Genomic DNA, 20,614 nt, shown 5'->3' with positions numbered 1-20,614 from the left:
GAGACCCCAGCCCCGTCACCAACGCCGACAGCAGCCCAACGTACAGCATCTGGTTCCAGGTCGACACCTGCTCCCTCTCCTCAGACCCCCACCGCCTCCCTTCTTCTTCCCCTTCCTCCCCTCTCTCACCTTACGGTCCTTGAACAGCCGCTCCTGTACCGTCGACGTGAAGCCGTCAAAGAACAGATACATCGCCATGATCACGGCTCCCATCGCCGTCGTCCTCGAGTCTCTCGAGTGCCTGCCAGCTTCTCAATCCCCCTCCCCTTCCTCTTCCTCTACTCTCTTCCCCCTCCCCTCCCCTCCTCTCCCTCCTCTCATCGCTTACTTCGCCGATACAGGCCCCGTCAGCAAGAATAAAGTTGTCCCCGTCGTCACTCCCGCTGCCACCAGGTAGTCCTTTAGCTTGTATCTGTGGGTGGAGAGGAGGGTTCCCCATATCATGACCTGCACGACGCCCGTCACCTCCTCTTCCCCTCCCTCCTCCCTCCTTCCCCACTCCTCCCTCTCTCCTCTTCCTTCCTCCTCGTCTCCCCGCTCCCCCTCTCCCTCCTCCACTCGCTCACCGGTATCATCTTCGCTGTCTTTCCCAGCGTCTGCGTCGGAAAACTCACGTACCGTAGCGCCTCATACTGGCACGTCGTCGCCTGCACGCGCAGCCCTTCTTAGTCCTCTTGGCCCTTTCCTTCTCCTCTTCCCTATTCCTCCTTCCTCCCCTCCCTCCCCATCCCCCTCCCCCTCGTTCCTTCCTCGCCCTCCTACCATCATGTTCGAGAAAGCGATCGCGCAGTACGCCGTAAGCGGCGCCGCGGGCATCAGCGTGTCCCTCTTGATCATGATGGCGAGCACGGCGATGCCCATCGACGTGATGCGGTTGCACATGACGAGGAAGAGAGAGCTGATCTGAGTGCCGCCGATCTTGTCGTTGCCCCACGTCCCGGTCATGATGAGCTCTTGGAAGTATCCGTATGATATCAGACACACCTGCCACCCATTCACTTTCATCTCAAACGCACGGTCAGGACTCACAAAGATCCCCATTGCTAGCCCAACGCCTTTCAGCGTTCGGTTGTATTCCCTGTATTTTGACATGGTCAAATACTCCTCGTGATCAGGCGTTACTGTCGTGATGGCTGGCAGTGAAACAATTTCATAAACTGGCCTCGTGCGCATGAATGTGGCACAGGCAAGAGAAGAGAGAAAATCACAAGAATCCTCACATGTTTCGTGGAAGAATGGCGCGGGTTTTCAAGCCCTTCTTGTGACTTAGACTCCCTATCTTCCTTTCGAAATGCTCGAAGTCCCAGTGGTGTCGATTATCTCATATCTGGAATCGAGACTCAACAATCATTGAATGGAATGATTCATCTGTTCTAATCGGATATTTGAAGCTGTTTGACATAAACGCAAAATCCACATGGCCCTTTCCTCTCCACCCATCACTTCCTACCAACTATCCCTTCTTCCCTCTCTGAACTGCACTTAGGATTTGTCATGTGGAATTTTCTTGTCATCCTTCATCTTATCTTCTCGATGCATTGTTGCACTCTACCTCTGACCCTGCCCTGCCCCGTTCAACGACATCTTGTCCTAATTCTGGTGTCCACCTGTATTCTCCATTCCCATCCTCGCCTCGATCCTGTCCCACCTCTCCTCCCTTCCTCCCTTCTCACGTCAACTCTTCCCTCCTCTACTTCTCCTGCTACTTCTCCTCTCTCTCCATTCTCGCCTCCCTCCCTCCCCTCCCTTCCCCTCGTCTTCCTGTCGGTGTGCCGAGTCCAGCAAGAACATGCAGGCAACAGAGGAGACGGTATTGAGTGGTACTTGAGGGGTGGGGGTAACTACCCACCACATTGCACCACCAATACCGGGTACAATACTTTATTACCCCTACCTCCTTTTCGACTTCTGTTCAGCAGGGGAAGGAGGGTACTTCACAAGTCACCCTACCCCGTCTACGAGTACCCTACCCCCTCCGTCCCTCACAACACAAGCACCCATAGTTGTCACTTGCGCTTGGGAAGGTCCACAACCGGCAATGTGCATATCACTGAGGGGGTAGGGTAGTCTTTGAAAGGGTGGGGTATGTAAAATACCCTACCTACCTCACTGGGACTCTCTGAAAATAGGGGTAGGGGTACCAAAGTTCCGAGCCGCCCGGGCCCGGGCCCGTGCTCTTCGTACTGATTTTTAACTTAACTTAGGGCCCGGTCACCAATAATACTAAAAAACATTACGTGGGCCTGCCTCATGGAACTCAACTAAGAAATGTGAGAGGCAGCAGCTACTTACTTGGCAGCTCATTTTCTACCCCCACTAGCCTGAGTAAAGCCTCACCCATCTTGCCTGCTGCTCCCTTGCGTTCCCAGCACACTAACCCAGACACCTACCCGTCCTTCCCTGACGCCATCCCAACGCGCGGCACAGCAGCCATGGCGCATGTCGTCGATAGCTGGGAGCCAGCTCTACTGGGGATGCTGCTGTGGGAAGAAGTTGACGTGCTGCATGAGCTCAGGGATCGACTTTCGTGTCCAACAAGCGGAGACGGGCAGTGAGTGGAAGCAGAGGCTATTGAGCAAGCACGCCTTCACTGACTTGCTCTCAGGTCCGAAGCTGACAAAAACGTTGGCATGCAGGAGGAGGACTCGTCTCAGCCTCCTGCGACCGGCCAGTCAGGAGAGGTGGAGGAAACACTCGTGAGGCGGCTTGAGGATGCCAAGTCGATGGCTCTGCTTCAAAGAGCAGGAGGGGAAGGGAAGGGTCTGCAGTTTCACCACTATCAGATGCTGCGCTGCTGCTGCAGGGAGCTGAAGAGAGTCGTCGACAGGAGCTGCTTCCCTCTCATTGCTCGATTCGTCATCTGCATGCTGCGAAACGCGGGCATCGCCTCGAGCCCCTCGGACTTGCAGCGATTGGGGAGCAAGAAACTGAGAGACAGCTTGAGCGGTCTGAGCAGGATGGTACTTGGAGCACATTGGATCACTACCTTCGCCAGGATGTCCATCCTGCTAGAGGCTGACTTGGGCCGAAGCGACTTTCTGAGCGAAGACCCTTGCTCGCACTGGCAGCATCTTGTCGAGCCGATCAAACTGAGCTTGGAAGAACTCTACGATACCCAAGAGCTGGTGAAACTTGGCCGGGGGATCCGACTGCTGCTGCAGTCCAGGAGCAGCTCGAGGGAGGTAGTGGAGGGTCGAGACCAGGCGCTCATAGGCCTGCCGGAGTTCGCAAAGTCGTGTCTCGAGTGCCTGGCTGTGTGCGCATGCGAAGATCTTTGGCTGGAGGTCCTGAAACTCTTTGACGAGCTCCAATGCCTCGACACGTCCTGGGTTGATCACAAGGGGAACATCCTGCTGATGATGGTATGCAGACATTGCATGGAGGAAGACACATGGTCACAGGGCGAGTTGGACCTGTCAGTCTCTCACCTTACAGGCTTGCTCAGCAACCAGGTCAACGAGTCACACGAACAAACAGAAATCATACTAGAAACTGTCGGTTTCCTTGCTGACAAGACGGACTTGCAACACCGCAACGACAATGGTGAAACTGCCTTTCACTTGGCCGCTATGTCGCAGCATCCGAGACTTGGGCTGGCAGTCATGAACATTCTTTGCAAACACTGCACGAGTAGCCAGACGCTGAGCTCGGTCGCAAGCTTCTTGATCTATTCTCCTGAGATTGTCGAACATCACAATCAAAGCAGATTAGTGAGCCCACTGTTCTGTGCCTTGATGTGCAACAACGTACAAACCTCTCATCTGCTCATTTGCAAGGGAGCGGATCTGAGCAGGGACGAAAATCAGCTGCTGCTGCGGGTTGCCTGCCTGTCCGACCTGTGGAAGCATGGAATCATCGACTTGGCTCTCCGGAGTCCCAGCATCCAGCAAGTCCTTGACGTTGGTTTCGGTTCTAACAAGCTGCCTCTCCTCCATCGCATCGCCAGGAAAGGCTCTTTAACGCTTTTTGAGCAAGTGGTCGAGAGAGGTGCAAACGTCTCAGCGCTGGGAGGGTGTGGGAGTACAGTCATCCATCAGCTGCTCTTGCGATCTTCGTGGGACCAGACGGTCGACAAGATCTTCGCGCTCTGCCTGCAGCGAGTGAGGGAGCACGGGGGAGACCTGCCCGTCTTCCTTGACCTCGCATCACAGCCAGGCGGTCTCACTGCCTTGCACCTGGCCTGCAAGGCGGGGAGGACGGAAGCGATCGACCTGCTGCTTGACAACGGGGCCTGCACCGACGTCCAGACGACCGAAGGGCTGATACCACTCCACTTTGCGCTGCAGCACATGGTAAAGGCTGCGAACCTGGGCACATTCAGGCGATTGATGAGGCGAAATGAGACGGAAGCCCCGGCGAGGGCAGCGCCGTTCACTGTACTTCATGCAGCTCTTGAGACGGAAGGATTCCCGTCCGAGTTGTTTGCAGAGTTGGTGTCCTGCTTTAAGGACCAAGTGGATCAACCGAGGGCGCGCGACGGTTTCACTGCCCTTCACCTAGCAGCGGACAAGGGAAACGTCTCTGCTGTTTGTGCCCTATCGAAGGCTTCGGCGGACGCTTTCGTCACCGACTTGCAAGGGAATACTGTCCTGCATGTCTTGTCCACGGAATGGAAAACGTTCGAGCCGGATGCTGACCTACTACGTGAAGTGAAGAGGACCATAATGAGAGACGGCGAGCAGAAGATGGCAGATTACCTGGCGGACTTCTCAACTCCCGCTCTTGAGCAGCACGACTCGGACATGTCCATCATGGTTGAGGTTCTCTTGAGCTCAGACAGAAGCAGGGAAGGCAAGGGTCCTCACGTCGTCGAGGTGTTAACCCAGGCGTACGATGACGCGGCTGTGCCGCTGGTGAAGAGATTGCTGAGGCTGGTAGAAGAGGAGAGCTACGGGACGCTCCGAAGGCTCATGGCCGAGGAGTCAGTCTTCTCCTTTGACGGGCTCAGGTGCCTGGCGTGCTTGATGAAGGAGCTCAAGTCTCGAGGGCTCTCTCTTGCTGGCTGTTGCACCAATGCGTTAAAGCGATATCGCATCTTTTACGAGGTGCAGGAGGTCCATCTGATGACGATCGTGATGCTGCTTGCCGGAGGAGGTGACAACCAGTACCTCTTGGACATGCAGTCAGGGCGGCAGCTGTTGGACTTCATCGTCGACGTCGTCCAGCCGCATGAAGGCCAAGATGCAAAACTCTTGCACCCGAAGCTCATATGCGCTGCCCTCCATCTTGCCTGCAGCTGCTCGGAAGCCCGTCAAGTCGCCTCCTTGCTCCGACTAGGTTGCAAGGCCTCGTGGGAGCTTCAGAACGGGGACACAAGCTTGATGACAGCAGCAGAAGCTGAAGGAGACTCTACGGAGGTCCTCCAGCAGCTGCTGGAGAGCGTGGAGCCAGCGGAGCGATCAGAGCTGATCAACAGGCGCTCGAAGAGGACAGACATGACGCCGTTGCACGTGTGTTGCAAGTCCAACAGGCTGGAGAAGATCAGGCTTCTGCTCGCCTTCGGAGCAGACCCTTCTATCCTCTGCGATGGCGAGACAGCCCTGCACGCGCTGCTGGGGGACCGCGGGTCCAGCAGCATCGGTCGGAGCCTCTCCCTGCTCTTGGACTCGCCGTCATGTCCTGAGATGATCAACACGCTGAGCAGTGAGCGAGGATTGGCTCCCCTCCACATTGCTTGTGTAGATCACGAGTGGGATGTTGTTTCTCAGCTCCTGCAGCACGGAGCGGATGTCAAAGCTAGATCGGCATTTGGCTCTACTGTCCTCCACTTGTGCTGTGAAGGGGAGTGGGAGCAGGTGCATGCAAGGGGCAGAGGCGCTCGGATCATGGAGATGCTCTTCAGAGAATGTCGAGACGCGTTGGATGAGGAGTTTGTCAACGCTAGAGGAGGGCCGGAAGGTTTGACCGCGTTACATACTGCCTTCAAAAACCAAGAGACGCAGGTCTCTGCGCTGCTGCTCAAGGAAGGGGCAGACGTCAGCTTGACTGTACGAGGCAGGACGGTCGTTCACTTGATGGCTGAGGGCTTGGGGCTGCCCGATGAGACTCTGAGCCCGATGTGGCAAGTCCTTGACTTGGACGAGGATCGACTGCGAGGACTATGTCGCTGCCTCTCGGAGTGCACGGGCATGACGCCCTTGCATGTGGCGTGTGTGCATGGGCGAGGAGCGGAGGCTCTCAAGCTGCTGACGCTATCGGACCGCGAGACCCTGACGGGCAGGCAAGAGAATCTGCTGCACCTGGCGGTTGAGGGGAGGAACCTCAAATTCTTGAAGAGACTGATGACCGCCGTCGGACCTGACAGCGTGTCGTCGATGCTGCGGCAGAGGTCGTCCACTGGTCAAACTCCCTTTCACCTAGCATGCACGACAAGGTTCCTAGCCGCCCTTGACGTCTTGCTGGAAGCAGGATCAGACCCGTTCTCCGCGGACTCCGAAGGAAAGCCTGCAATCGCGCGCATCTTGGAGGACAGTCTTCAACTCCCCGACCATAAACTGCAGCACTTCTGCAGGCGGGCGGGCAAGAGAACTCCTGGAAAGGAGGAAGCAGTGCTGTCAGGAGGGAGGGAGGAGCCTTACCGTCTCTCCGAGAGCTCGCAGTGCAACTTGATAAGAGCTGTTTGCCCGGAGACGCTCTTCTCTGCGCTCCACGACTGGAAGTTGACCCTCAGTTACAAAGAGAGTTGCGCCGATTCTAGGATGAGACTGACGCTGAAGAAGTGCGGGATAGTGCAGTCGTTTGAGGGTCAATACCACGGCAACCGCATAATCAAAGGCACCTTCAAGGTCCTATCTCCCTGGAAGCTCAGGCTTGTAGGCAGGTTCTACGACTGGATTGAGGGGTGGTTTGAGATGGAGGTTCCCTTCAGTCCCAAGGGGGAGCCTCTGGAGTGCAAGGGAACTTCAAATCGGCAGGGCCAACCCTCCTGCTGCTGGACTTGGAGCCCGCGATCCTCTTCTGACGAGATCAGCACCAAGCTCGTGCCTCCTTCGCTCAGCCTCGTCGAGCTGTGTGACTTTTGTTTCGTGCTGCAGCAGGGCGGCGTCGAGGCCGACAGCATGTTCTCAAGGGTAGTTCAGCGAGTGCTGGAGTCCATCAAGCTGGGAGTGAAGGGTGAAAACGACTTCTTGGCATTCGTCCGGATCTTGGAGTCCCCGAAGTTCGTCTGCTACTTCCCTGCTTGCATACCGAGCTCAGGGTCCAAGTGGCTCACCCAAGTGCTGGAGACGGTGGAGGCTTCAGACGACTTTGCTTGCGTGCTGTGCGTGGAGTTGTTCGTGCAGTACGCGTCGTTGCGGGGTACAGAGGCGGCGAAGGAAGGATGTGACGTGGCTGCGCTCGTTGGAGCCTTGAAGAAGCTGACGCGCTTCCCAATGTTCTTCAGCGCAGGCTTGGTGATGCTGGATTGCCTTGAGATGTTCCAGCCGTTCCCAGCTGAAGTTTCCAGCGGCTTGCTGGAGATGAAGGAAGCTCTTTGTCGCAGGCTGTCCCATGGCAGAGTCACCGAGGAGCAGAGCTTGCAGCAGGGCCTCAGCATCCTCGAGAAGCTCCGGAGCTTCACCGGCTCGAGCGGAGACTCAACGGCCGTGTCGATCCGGCGAGACTGGAGCTGGACGTCTTTCTCTGCGGTTTGCAGGAGAGCCGGGCTCGAGGCTTATGATCTTGTCGTTGCCTTGAGAGGAGAGGAGTGTAGCATCTTGTCGCAGCTGCTGGACGGGGCCGGTAGCGGGAGGGAAGGGAGAGACCTTGTCAAGGCTCTGTTGCGACCCGGCGGGATGTGCGTCAGCCCTATGGAGGCTGCGATACGGACCAAGAACTGGGCGAGAACGAGTCAGCTGCTGGGTTTCCTGCTCGGACAGACCGGAGGGGGAGACAAGGGTTTTGACATGTTGCTGACTGATGTGCTGAGGCAGCGGACATCTCCTCTCTCCCTCCACCTCCTCCCCAGCCATCAGCTCTCTTACATCGGAGAGCACTGGAGGCTGACGGCTCGTCAGAGCCGGATCCTCACGAGGCAGTTGAGGAGAAGCCTGAGGGAGCATGACGTGTCGAGGCTGCTGGCTTGCCTGCGCATCGTGTCGCTGGTCTACCAACTTGCCGACATGAGGCATGAGCCTGCAGTGCAGTGCAAAATGTTACTTGGTAGTGAGAACGTGCTGCTGCGCCTGGTTGAGGGGATACCATCCAAGGGCGATGAGGAGATGGAACGTGAAGACAAGATGGATGACTCACACAACATGAATGAGGATGAACCTGGATTTGATGTATACCGTGATAGAAGTGCTGGCGTTGCTATTTGTCAAGATGACGATGACGATGACGATGACGATGACGATGACGATGACAGCGAGGAGGAGGAGGAGGAGGAGGAGGAGGACTCTACGGCAACGACAGAGGATGCTCGAGCATGCTGCAAGCTGATGATCCGACTAGGAGCTCGAGACCTCGTCACCGACAAGGGCAAGTCAGCCTTGTCCATGGCGACCACGAAGCGACTCAGCGGGCTAGTGGCCGAGCTTTCAAAGTCTCGCACGTGCAGTGGACAGCTTGATGATGCCGTGACAAGGTCGGGCAAGAGCCTGGTGATGCTCGCCTTCGAGAGCCTGCAGTGCAGCGGGAGTGAGGATGATTCGGCGTTTCTTGCGCTAGTCAAGCATGGCTTCCCAGATGTTCCGGACGGGGAGGGGAGGACAGTGCTGCTTATGTGCCTTGAGACTCAGGAGAGCGTGCTTGACCCTCGAAAGAGACGAGAGTACCTGAAGAGGTTGCTAAGGGCCATGCGGCCGTCGCACATGACGGCCATGTCTCGACGTCTAGCTCTGATCTCGAGGCGTGAGAGGCGGAAGTGGGTGAGGAAGAACTCTCAGCGTGCTCTGACTGCCGTCTTGGACGCGTATCAGCACATGTCTGACCCCCTGTATGTCTCGTGGGGGAGCATCCTCGACGTCATGAGGTCGTTCGGGGTGAAGGACGAGGCGGAGGCGCAGGAGGCAGCGCCTGTTCTGAGGAAGGCGATAGAGCAGCGCATGTGGTGGTTTGCTCTCCGACTGCTGTCAAGCGGGCTGAGTCAAGTCGGGCCTGATCAAGGCTCGGGTGTTGGCCTTCTTGCGCTGCTCTACACGTCCCGAGACAGCAAGGACAACTGCTTGAAGCTGTTCCGCTGCCTCCTCCGGCGAGGGCTGGTCGACTCCGAGACGTCAGAGGGCGACTCTCTTCTGCAACGAGCCATACGGGATGGTAGCTGGAAGTTTGTGCACGCGATGCTGGAGCTTAAGAGCTGCTTGCTCACCGTCAATCTCGACAAGAAGACATCCCACCTGACGTCGGGGCCTACGGCAACAGCCTTGCACATGGCCTACATGGCCAAGAGGCGCAACGCCGACGTCACGCCATTCGCTTGTCACCTGGAGCTGATTGATGCGATCCTCGAACAGGGAGCAGAATCAGAGCCCATCATCTCTCGGGTGCTCCACAACAAGGACCTGGAGGTGCTGCAGCTGCTGTCCAGCAAGTGTCGGCCTCACTCGGCATCTGCCCTGAGATTCCGACGGTGGTGCAACAAGTTGCTAGTCGACAATGCCCCGACGGCCCTCGTCCTCCCGTGCTTCCTGGCCTCTTGTCACGACTGGGACTATAATGCTCGGATGGATTTCTTCGGAGAGACCCTGTGGATGCTAGCGAGCATACAAGGAAGACTTGGGCTCCTAGCCGCCATGAAAGCTCTTCCAACGGCTGTCGCTCACATCAACGACGGGGACAGGTACGGCTGGACGGCCTTGTTCAGCGCCACTACTGCTTGCATAGACAAGAAGGTTCAGCACAGGGTCGTGGAGATGCTGAGCCAAGCAGGAGCCGACTGGTCCCATCGGTTGGCGAGCCTTGAGACCTTGCTGCATGTCGCCGCAGCTCAAGGGAACCTGCGGGTGGTGGATGAGTACCTGGCAAGGAGACGCGCGAGCCTTCTCCCAGGTAGCCAAGGAGACAGCAGCTCTCTTCCTCTCGAAGCTCGTGATCAGAACGGCTGCACGGCCCTCCTGCGCGCGTGTCAAGTGCCTAGCGTACCGCTTGAGGTCATTGAAGCTCTGTTAGCGAACAAGGCTGACGTCGAGGCCCCCGACCACCAGGGCCAGACTCCCCTGCTGATGGCGAGCAAGACTGGCAGGCGGGACATCGTAACTAGCCTGCTTGCAGCAGGCGCTGAGGTGAACCGAAGAGACAACGCGGGGACGTGCGCGCTGTCGTTGAGCTGCCGGAGTGAGGATGGAACCCTCGCTCGACTGCTCCTGCAACATGGCGCATGCCTTAGCGACGATGCGCCGGAGGAAGAGCAGCGGTTTCATGCTCGCCTCCTTGCACGCACGGCAGGCGATCAGGAGGAGGGCAGGGATGAGAGCGCACGTGCCCACAAAGACAGCGACGGAGTGAGTCTGCCTGCGAAACGGAAACACGATCAGCTGATGGGGATGATGGGGAGTGAGGATGAGGAGGAGGAGGAGGACAGGTACAGTCGTGCATCTATGCAACCTGAGGATTTCCTAGGCTTGTCCGACCACTCAGTCGATTGCTATAGCTGCCCTTCTGACTCAGATGACTTGCAGCTCAGCGATGAGGAAGACGATGAAGACTTCAGCCGTCCTGATGGAAAGGTTGATGAGGACTTAGAGGATGGGAACGATGATGGGTATAGGGTCGGTGCTGCTGCAGTTGATGACGACGACGATGATGATGATTCCGACGACGACGAATACTACCATCGTCTTCCCAGACTGAATGGGGTTGCTTCATTGTGGGATCACAGAGACGATGATGAAGGGTTGTATTCTAGTGATAGTGATTCCGACTAGTAACTTGACTTACCCGTTGAACTTGTTACAGTATCTACGCTGAAACTGATGATTAGTGATGTTGAATGACCGATCCGATCCGATTGCATTCATAATTTGGTAGCTGTGGTAGAAGTTGGTTTGGCATCAGTGATATGTCACCAACAGTTTCTTCGAGTGGTGATGGAACCACCCGGTTCCTGCTGTCTCGGATGGGAGCGATAATGGAGATAGCGGGGGTTGTAGCGGTGATAGCGTGGTAGCGGTAGTAGTGGTGATGGTGGTGAAAGCGATGGTGATGATGACGAGGATCACGGGTCGGGTGACGACCATCGTTTTCACGGAAATGTTGATGATGCAGCAGAGTGGGACATTGATGATGACTGGAGTGATGATTCGAAACAAAGATGTTGTACCATATCATACCTGTTCAATGTTGATGATTCGAGTGATGATTCGAATCAGAGATGTTGTACCATATCGTACCTGTTCAAAGTTGAAGCATCAATGCTGCTTGGCCAGGCTTCCAGCCTGACAGCAGGCCTGTGAGCGCCTGGTCTCGACCCTCCACTACCTCCTTCGAGCTGCTCCTGGACTGCAGCAGCAGTCGGATCCCCCGGCCAAGTTTGACCAGCTCTTTTGTATCGTAGAGTTGTTCCAAGCTCGGTTCGATCGGCTCGACAAGATGCTGCTAGTGCGAGCACTGAGGGTCTTTGCTCAGAAAGTCGCTTGGAAACTTAGGGTACCAGTACCCCCATCCGACACTGGCATTCACCCCCCCGGTCCCAGAAGGGGTTTTTGTTTTATTATTTTTTACCTTTTACACATTTGTGCACATAAGGGGCCGTTTGCGATGGCGATGGAAGCGGCAACGGAGGTGGGGAGAGAAGACTAGAGGAGAAGCAGAAGCAGAAGCAGAGTCTGAGGAAGCACAGAAGCAGAAGTAGAAGTAGAAGTAGAAGAACGAACAGGCAGCGAGCAAAACAAGCCTAAGTCAAGAGCAAGTGCCAGATCTAGTCTGCGGCTGTTTAGTGGGGCACAAGTTGGAGAGTAGTGAACAGGGACGAAACCATGAGAAGGGAGATCAGGCTGTGCAGTCACTTCGCTCTGCTCTCACTCCTTCATCACGTCGTCATCTCCGGGGAATGCGTCAAGGGCGCATTGAGAATGACGGCGTTCCAATCGCCTGCTCCTTACATGTTGGCTTCAAATACCCGTGAGTCGTTGCGCCAACCCTGCCGACATTCTGCGACACTGACATGCGCGTTCAGCCTTTTGCTGCAAACACTCGACGTCTTCCCCCCGGGCTGGCAAGCTCAGCCTGAGCGTCCTTGCTACCAGGATGGGTAGCAACGCAAATGAAATCATGTTTGTGCCCGGAGCGCCGTCGTCTGCACAACCGTAACGCTTCGCTCTCTGAGCTTCATAACCTCTGACAGCGGAAGCAGGCAACGAGGACAAGGCTCGAGGTGGGAGAAGTGGTACGGATCTTCCCAGACGGCGGGAAGCAAGAGCGGTCTGCAGTCAGCTACTGCAGAGACCAACGCGCTTGCTGTAAGTTGTTGACCATGTGAAGCTATCGAAGCTCGTGCCCTCTTGATCCCTTGAGAGTGACTCGTTCGATCTAGGATGGCGCCGCTGGCACTGAAGATGCTCTCGAGTCGCTTCGGAGGAAGACGGAAGAGAGTCTCGATTGGAAGTTTCTCAAGGCAACGCTGGTGAACTGCTCTGTCACCAGTATGGGGAGGAGCGCGCTTCAGCAGGCGAGGCCCTTCAAGGAGGTGGAGGAGGTGGAGCGAGCGTACAATGCTGTGGAGGAGATCCGGATGCTCAACGACGATGGCACGCGGCTGCCTCTTTCGCAGGTCGGGGATGTGCGTGAGCTGGTGACTCGAGCAGCGAAAGGAGACGTGCTTGAGCTGGACGAGCTGTACTTGTGCACCAAGACGATGGGAGCGATGAGAGAGATTGAGGATGTGCTGCATGGGCGGAACGAGACGCCGACCCTGATGGACATCGCCGACGACATCCACCTTGACGGCTCAGTCGTGCTCCAGCTGAAGAGATCGTTTGACAACGTCGGGCAGTTGTCAACGAAGATGTACCCTCAGCTGCAGGACCTGCGTAAGGAGATTGACAAGATCGCGGCTGCTGTGACAAGCACTATGGACGCGATGCTCAAGGACACCAAGATAGCCAGCACGCTGCAGGACAGCTTCTACACCATCCGAGAGAACCGCTTCGTCCTCCCCGTTTCTGCCACCAACAAGAACAAGATCAACGGAATCGTCCATGGCGTTTCGGGGACAGGGTCGACGGTCTACATCGAGCCGCAGGAGGTGATCGACCTCAACAACAAGCTCAGGCTGGCGGAGGGTGAGCTCAAGGCCGAGGAGATCAGGATCATGGGGCTGCTGTCCAAGAAGGTGGGATCGCTTGCCCGGGACGTGAAGCTGGCGACTTCAGCTGTGTGCCAGCTGGACATGGCGGCGGCGAGGGAAAAGTTTGCGGAGATGCTCAAGGCGGTCAGGCCGGAGGTGTCGAGCGGGGGCGAGATCGACATCAGGTCCGGGAGGCACCCGGTGCTGGTGCTGAGGGGTATCAAGCCGGTTGCCAACGACATGAGCATGAACGGGGAGAAGCCGGCGGTCGTGATCTCGGGGCCCAACGCCGGAGGGAAGACCATCGTACTCAAGACCGTTGGGCTGTGTGCGCTTCTGGTGCAGCATGGCTGCTGGGTGCCGTGTGAGGAGGGGTCGAAGATGGCTCTGTTCCGGCGGGTGCTGGCGTCCATCGGAGACCAGCAGACAGTCGAGGAGGATCTCTCCTCCTTCTCCTCCCACCTCAAGACGCTCAACACCATGCTCCAGCACGCCGACGAGGGGACCCTTATCCTCCTCGACGAGATCGCCTCGGGAACAGACCCGACGCAGGGAGCTGCACTGGCTCAGGCCATCCTGGAGGAGCTGCTGGGCAAGGCGCCCAAGATGGTGGTGACGACGCACTACAGCCAGCTCAAGGCTCTGGCTACTGTCGACTCGAGGTTCGGGGTGGCAGCCATGCAGTATGTGAACGGGGCGCCGACGTACCGGGTACTGCATGGCGTGTCGGGAGAGTCGCACGCGTTCAGCATAGCGAAGAAGATGGGAATCCTCGAGGGAGTGATCGAGAGAGCTGAGTCGCTCATGGGAGAGCAGGCAAAGATGACCAAGACCCTGGAGGCGCTGGAGGAGGAGAGGACGAGGGCGTCAGTGGCCGCGCAGGAGGCGGTAGAGGAGAGAGAGAAGCTTCGGAGGAAGTTGGAGAGGTTGGAGAAGAGGGAGGAGGAGATCCGATCGAGGGCCAAGGAGCTGGAGAAAGAGGGAGCACGAGAGTTCCTGAAGCAGCTCAAGTCAGCCGAGCAGTCTGTGGCTGAGGTGATCAAGCAGCTCCAGCAGAACCCGGACTTCAAGGAGGTGGACAAGGCCAAGAAGCTGCTGGACGGCCTGCGGACCAACCTGACGGCGCAGGAGGAGGAGGGGGCGGGCGAGGTACCGGAGGGGATCAAGGAGGGAGACTTTGTCATGCTGCTCGACGTCGGGAGCGAGGGCGAAGTTATCTCCCCCCCCTCCTCCAAGGGCGAACTCCAGGTCCGCGTTGGCCCGCTGACGCTCCGAACCAAGGTCGATCGGGTCCGCAAGGTGGAGGGAAAGACTGCCTCCTCCTCCCCCTCTCCTCGCGCCTCGGGTTCCCTCACGCAGAAGAGGGGAAAGAAGACAGGGAGCAAGGAGTACAAGGCTGCCCTCCAGCGCGCCGTGCGGACTCCCGTCAACACTCTCGACCTCCGTGGTTTCCGGTCAACTCCTGCTCCTGCTCCTGCTCCTGCTCCTGCTCCTGCTCCTGCTCCTGCTCCTGCTCCTGCTCCTGCTCCTGCTCCTGCTCCTGCTCCTGCTCCTGCTCCTGCTCTCGCTCCTCGTTTTCTTCCTCATCTCCTCTCCCTCTTCCTCCCTCCTCCTCGTTGTACTCTTCGCTCTTTTTCTAAACCTCTTTCTCCTTCTCTCCCTGTCCTGGTCCTGTTGTCCGCTTCTCTGAATTCTTGCTAGGGCTGAGCAGGTGGGCGATGCTATCGACTCCTTCCTGGACAAGATGACCAGTGCGAACCAGCCAAGTGAGTTATGGAGGAGGAGGAGGAGGAGGAGGAGGAGGAGGAGGAGGAGGGAAGGGAGGAAGAGTAGGAGGGACCGAGGGAGACGGTGCAAGGAGCTGACGTGGTTGATTTCGCAGCTGCCTTCATCCTTTCGGGTCATGGAACAGGAGTAGTGAAGAAGGTGGTCCAGGTACGTGCCTGCGCCCCCCGTTCTTCCCGTTCCAACCTTCTTCTCACCTTGCTCCTGCTCCTGCTCCCCCTGCTCTTTTCTCTGCCCCATGCCCCTGCTCTGTTTCTCCTCCCATCACTCCTCGTCCTCGTCCTATTCCCTCTTCCTCCCTTCTCCATACGCCACATCTCACTTTGGAGCAGGAGCATCTCGCTACTTGTATGTATGCTGCTGCCTATGCCCCCGCTTCCTTCGAGCAGGTAAACAAATCATACCCCCCCCCCCTCCCCCGCAAACCCCTGTGTATTGCTCGCTTTCTCCTTCCTCCCTCCCTCATTGCTGACTTCCTTCGAATCCCGCTCCCGTCCTTGTTCCCTTCCTCTCCCCTCTCTCGCTCCTGCCCTCCTCCTTTCCCTCCTCCTCTTCCTTCCTCGCTCCTTGCTCAAGATATCTTCTTCTCTCATGTTGCGGCAGGGCGGGGATGCGCTAACAGTTGTTGCATTAAAATGAAAAGAACCTGAAACAAACTCGGAAAGGCAGGAGAGGGAAGAGAGAATACGAGGAGGAAGTTGAGAAAGGGAGGGAGGAGAGGGAGGAGGGAGGAGGGAGGAGGGAGGAGGCCGTTTGTGGCGACTTCACTGCATGACGAGAGGATCGTCAACACCAAACCCAACGAGCTGCTGGAGTTTCTCCTTCGTCTGCAAGGAAGCATACTGCGAGGATCGGAGACAAGAGGAGATGAGAAGAGAGGAGGTTACAAGAGAGCAGTCAGAGCGAGGTTGAAACAGGAGGAAGTTGTGATAATCCGCGGAGAAATGCAGGAGCAGCAGCAGCAGGAGGAGGAGCGCGAGCAAGAACAGGAGCAGCAGGAGCAGGAGCAGGAGGCGGAGCAGGAGGAGGACATCAAAGAGTCTTTCTCGTCTTACATCCATCGGGGTCTTTCCCCAGCCATCCTCTATCCCTCTCTTCGCTCCCTTCTTAATCAGCAGCTCCAAAACCTTCACGTCCCCCACAAGTGCTGCCTGCAACAAGAAGCAGCGTCAGCCTGTGCCGCTCCTGCTCCTGCTCCTGCTCCCTCCTTCTGCCTCCCCCCTCCTCACAACCTCCGCCTTCTCGTCCTCGCTTCACTTCCTCTCCTCACCCTATGGCAAGCTGTCATCCCCCCGCGGTCTTTAGCGTTCACATCAGCTTTGTTCTCGAGCAGGATCGCGCAGATCTCGAGCTGTCGGTTCTGAGCGGCGAACATAAGCGGCGTCGCCTGAAAAGTTATGATCAGAGATGAAAAGCCTCCTCCTCCTCCTCCTCCTCCTCCTCCTCCTCCTTTTCTCTCCTCCTCCTCCTCCTCCTCCTCCTCCTCCTCTCTCCTCCTTCTTCTTCTTCTTCTTCGTCGCTTCCTTCTCTTCTCTCCTCCTCCTCTCTCCTCCTCCCTTCACCACCTCCGGTCCAGCTCCATTACCTTTGCATGGTCTGTGACGTTGACATTCGCCCCTTGCTTCACCATAGCGTTGCACATCTGCCTGTGAACATGGGAGGTGTGTTACACACAACGGACTAGAAAGCACATTGCAAGATACATGAACGTTCAAGACCACACAGACGAACATATTGTATTGGCAACATCAAAATCACATGTCAAGATCACATGTCAAGATCACGGATCAGTATCACACTCAGCACTACATGTCAAGGTTGTACACCACACTCACAAATCTCCTCGCTGAATGGCATCCAGCATGACCGAGTTCAGCTCCCTGAGTGGGAAACAAAATCTGAACATGCGACGCCAGAGGGGAACGGAGATGTAAGATCCGCCGCTTCCCTTGTGAGGGTTTGTCCGGAGATGTCGACCCTGTTCTCCAGTCACTCCACTTCTTGACAACTCGCTGCATCTAACTTCTTGTGCTAGCGCACAGGGTGCAAGGAAAGTATGAAGCAAGCAGTCGAAACCGAGGTTTCCGCGTATTCCTGCAGCAGGTTTAGGCGGTACAGACAAATCAATTGCCATCAGCGTAAGAGTTCTATCTCTCCAGCTCTTCTTGTTTCATTCATGTTACCTCTCAGCTCTCACCTCTCAGCTCTCACCATACCAACTCAATCATTGTTTCTCATCTCTCACACAGATCGTAATCTACATGCTACAAACTCAATCATTGCTTCTCATCGTACAGAGCACAACTCTTTTATTGCAAGTCAGCTCATCAATGATATCTGCCTTCCTCCTCGACTCCTTCGCTGCTCACCTGCTGATTGTCGCAGTCGCTTCCGGTTCAAACCTCCGAACACGCAAGGACTTGCGCAGTACAAGCATCTGGATCCTCGTCATTTCTACTTGCAGACTAGGAATGAACAAGTTACGTCAGGCCCATCGCATGCTTGTCGGCACTTGCATCCTTCCCGAACAGCCTTTGAATCAGGTACAAACCCTCATCCTGACACGTACAACAACATCAACTACTACGAGACATCCTCGTCACCGACCGGAGCTGACTCCACCATCCTCTTTCGGATCTGAAAGTAAGCCACACATGGGCATATTGCCTGCCAGTGATGATTTAGTCCTCTTCCACGACAGATGTCAGGGGTATGAGAGATCCTGCATACCTCTGGGAACGCAGACACACCCAATCCCTGTCGAAAATTACAGAATCACTTGTGATGGAAGGAAGAAGCAAAATCATGCCTCACCAGATCAAGAGCGTTTTCAGTAGGAATGTCAAGACAGCCAAGCAACCCAGAACTCCATTTGGACATTCCTGACAACCTCAAGTCATGTGAAGTCATCACAGACTTTCGATGAGAGCACGAGCGAAATACACGAGTCAAGGGAGGAGGGGAGGAGCGGGACAAAACGAAGGGGGAGGGGGGGGGGGGGGTGAGGGTGAGATAAAGCAGGAGATGGATTAGAAGCAGTGGAAGAAGTAGGAAGAAGAGAAGGAAAGGCAGAAAGAGAACGTACAACCAGATAAGGAAAGGATGATTGAAAAGTTGAAGGAGGAGGAGGAAGAGGACAGGAGCAGAAGCAGGAGCAGCGGGATCAGGAGGAGGAGGAGCAGCAGCAGCAGCAGGAGCAGCAGGAGCAGCAGTAGGAGCAGGATGCGAACTATGTGTTCTTGTCCTCTGGGTGCAATTGACAGCTCAACAATCACAGGGGGTAGGGGTAGTATGATCACCCCCTCTTTCCAGTTCTGGATTTTGTCATTTTGCTATGACTCACTGAAATTAGTGGGTAGCGGAAGAAGGGGTCCTTTTATGACTTTCTTTTTTTCTATCGGGGTCGGGTTTCACAGGGCCGCCATGCTGAGAGCGTAAGAGAAGAGGAGGGTGGCGAAGAGGAGGGAGGAGAGAGACAGAGAGCAGAGAGCGAGCGAGAAAGGGGCGAGGAGAGAGGAGGAGCTTGCTAGCCAAGGACAGTGTGATACGAGAGCGAGCGATCGAGCGAGCGAGGCAGGTGGGGATTCAGCGCGGACGGAGGAAGGGAAGGGAAGGGAAGCAGGGAAAGCAGGGAAGGAGGTACCGACAGAGACAGAGACAGAGACGCTCAGGGAGGAAGGAGGAGAGGAGAGAGGAGAGGATCATTCATGAGGATGGCTTCTGCCCTGAGGCCTGCGGGCGTCTGACAACCTTAGCGATCGGTCGCAAGGCTCAGTGTGGTTACGGCGGGTGACCAAAAGGACAAGGAAAGATGCGTCGGAGGTGAGGGAGGAGGCAAGGGGTTGAGAGAGTCAGAGAACCTGGCACGTGAAGGACGTCCAGCGATCCTGGCGTCTAGCGAGGAAGATGGCTGACATACGCAACCTTGAGGACGGGTCGACGGTGTTGGCGAAGAAGACAAAAGGGGGATGTATTCAGGCGCAGGGAACAATGTCGATCCTGCAGGGGACGCTCAAATACTGGGAGGTAACGCTCCTGTACGTCAAGGGTTCGCAACTCTCCATCGGAGTAGCTCCCCTGGGACACAGCGGGATCGTAGGAATGAAGGAGTCGGTGGGGTTGGAGTCGGAGCGAGGCCAGCTGCTGTACAAGGGGAGCGTCGAGACGTACCTTGGGCGTCAGCTGGAGCAGGGAGACACGGTGGGTGTGGGATGGGACTCGGGAAGCAACGAGCTGTTCTTCACCCTCAACGGCCTTCGGTTCCCATCAATCTTTGTACCTGTGGGATTTGTCAGTCCCCTTCATCCCTCCATCTACTTCCTGGGTCCCGAGGCAGCCGTTTCCTTCAACTTCCTTGGGTACTTCCGCTATGATGCGATTGGCGTCCACCCGATCGATGTTCCTCTCCTGCCCAGCTCCAGCATCTTCAACACGGTTGGAGGACTGAGGTGGGGACAGCATGGGGCAGCAGGAGTAGGGAGAGAGGGGGAAGGAGTGGGGAGGATGGGAGGAAGGGGAAGGGGAGAGAGGAGGGAAAAGGTTTGAAAGAAGGTAAAGTTTTGCTGAGAGGGTGGGCAGGTCGATCGACATTGGGCTGCAGGAAGCGATCGTCTGCTCCGATGAGAGGTTTCCCGCCGGGGGTGACGCGTCAGTCCACTCAGCGCTCGCGCTGACTGACCTCTGCCCCGGGCTCGGGTGCCTGCCCGGGACTGGAGGGCAGATGGTGGTGCTGGGGTACTTTGAAACCTTCATCATGAAGGGTAGGTCGGTCCAGGTCGGAATCAGGAGGTCAAGTTCAGCACACGCCCAGCTACGTGGGGCTCAGAGGAACGGTAGGGATCAGGAGGCTGGTGGCGGAGGGTACGGGGCCCCGAGGAAGGTTGTAGATGCGCTGTTTGCGCAGTTCCCGGTGTGTAGGTGGACGTGGAAAGAGAGAAGCTGATGCTGCTGGTCGGGACAGGGGGAGAAGAAGGCGGAAGAGGGAACAGGCTGGTTGCTGCTGTCCATGGATGGGGAGGTCTCAGGGGGGGCGACGGATAGGCTGCAGATCAGGTGAGGCAGTGAGACGTGTGAATGTTGCTTGTAGGAAGATGACGAGTTGTTGTTGCTCTTGTGTCAAGTGCGGTCGTAACTCGAAGCCGTTGGTGGCAGGGATGACCATTCGTCTGTGATTGCAAGCCCTATCTCAAGCCGCTTCGGGGAGGGAGATATCCTGGGATGTGGCGTTCTTGCCGCGGTATGTTGCCTTGGAGCATTTGTCGTGTCAAGATCGTGAACGTCTCCCCGTGACTTTTGTTGTTGTCATCTCGCAACGATGATGATGACGATGATGAATGTCGTTTTGATCATAAAGTTTTTTGGTCATGATTATCGACTGATACCCTAGCAGGAAAACTCTTGTTTCTTCACGAAGAATGGTCAATTCTTGGGATTCTGCGGATTTGACTGGAAGATGGGAAAAGACAGTCACGTAAGACAAAGTCGAGCTGAGAGCAAAGACAGGGCAGCGAGGAGAACAACGAGGAGGAGGAGGAGGATGAGGAGGAGGAGGATGAGGAGGAGGAGGAGGAGGAGGAGGAGGAGGGAGACAGTGGCACAGGAAGGGGGAAAAATGGACAGAAGACG

The 20,614-nt window shown here is 56.4% G+C and overlaps 6 protein-coding genes across 6 annotated transcripts in view; 4 read left to right on the top strand and 2 right to left on the bottom strand.

Annotated features, from left to right (window-relative positions):
• GUITHDRAFT_110561 (hypothetical protein) overlaps window positions 1-1,041 on the bottom strand; it is a gene marked incomplete at both ends in the record, with an annotated part of 1,791 nt that extends 750 nt beyond the window's left edge. The window contains 6 exons of the mRNA XM_005830362.1: window positions 20-67; window positions 130-241; window positions 329-447; window positions 567-647; window positions 763-984; window positions 1,030-1,041. Of these exons, the coding sequence (XP_005830419.1) occupies window positions 20-67; window positions 130-241; window positions 329-447; window positions 567-647; window positions 763-984; window positions 1,030-1,041 (594 nt within the window). The remainder of the gene's footprint in view (window positions 1-19; window positions 68-129; window positions 242-328; window positions 448-566; window positions 648-762; window positions 985-1,029) is intronic.
• A 2,693-nt stretch (window positions 1,042-3,734) lies between these two features.
• On the top strand, window positions 3,735-4,289 carry GUITHDRAFT_73152 (hypothetical protein; the record flags this gene model as incomplete). The annotated part of the gene is made up of 1 exon (XM_005830361.1): window positions 3,735-4,289. A coding segment is annotated over one exon (555 nt), but the record flags the coding sequence as incomplete, so codon positions are not given.
• Window positions 4,290-5,624: 1,335 nt separating this feature from the next.
• On the top strand, window positions 5,625-10,298 carry GUITHDRAFT_73091 (hypothetical protein; the record flags this gene model as incomplete). Its single annotated transcript, XM_005830360.1, has 2 exons — window positions 5,625-5,795; window positions 10,071-10,298. Coding segments are annotated over 2 exons (399 nt in total), but the record flags the coding sequence as incomplete, so codon positions are not given.
• A 1,692-nt stretch (window positions 10,299-11,990) lies between these two features.
• GUITHDRAFT_110559 (hypothetical protein) lies at window positions 11,991-15,628 on the top strand (the record flags this gene model as incomplete). The annotated part of the gene is made up of 8 exons (XM_005830359.1): window positions 11,991-12,039; window positions 12,095-12,224; window positions 12,272-12,377; window positions 12,452-14,658; window positions 14,906-14,970; window positions 15,087-15,139; window positions 15,322-15,378; window positions 15,593-15,628. The coding sequence occupies 8 exons, from the start codon at window positions 11,991-11,993 to the stop codon at window positions 15,626-15,628; spliced, it is 2,703 nt and encodes a 900-aa protein (XP_005830416.1).
• Window positions 15,629-15,753: 125 nt separating this feature from the next.
• On the bottom strand, window positions 15,754-17,869 carry GUITHDRAFT_110558 (hypothetical protein; the record flags this gene model as incomplete). Its single annotated transcript, XM_005830358.1, has 9 exons — window positions 15,754-15,816; window positions 16,045-16,140; window positions 16,260-16,376; window positions 16,575-16,635; window positions 16,825-16,869; window positions 17,474-17,547; window positions 17,597-17,656; window positions 17,720-17,746; window positions 17,804-17,869. The coding sequence occupies 9 exons, from the start codon at window positions 17,867-17,869 to the stop codon at window positions 15,754-15,756; spliced, it is 609 nt and encodes a 202-aa protein (XP_005830415.1).
• Window positions 17,870-18,895: 1,026 nt separating this feature from the next.
• The window catches only part of GUITHDRAFT_140479 (hypothetical protein), a gene marked incomplete at both ends in the record, with an annotated part of 4,822 nt that continues 3,103 nt past the window's right edge, over window positions 18,896-20,614 (top strand). The window contains 5 exons of the mRNA XM_005830357.1: window positions 18,896-19,437; window positions 19,568-19,898; window positions 19,950-20,041; window positions 20,141-20,225; window positions 20,379-20,459. Of these exons, the coding sequence (XP_005830414.1) occupies window positions 18,896-19,437; window positions 19,568-19,898; window positions 19,950-20,041; window positions 20,141-20,225; window positions 20,379-20,459 (1,131 nt within the window). The remainder of the gene's footprint in view (window positions 19,438-19,567; window positions 19,899-19,949; window positions 20,042-20,140; window positions 20,226-20,378; window positions 20,460-20,614) is intronic.

The sequence above is a fragment of the Guillardia theta genome, assembly GCF_000315625.1.
Source record: "Guillardia theta CCMP2712 unplaced genomic scaffold GUITHscaffold_46, whole genome shotgun sequence".
NCBI classification, from domain to species: Eukaryota; class Cryptophyceae; order Pyrenomonadales; family Geminigeraceae; genus Guillardia; species Guillardia theta.
Note: the sequence above shows the minus strand (reverse complement) of the source record. Positions and strands in the feature narration are given on the sequence as shown.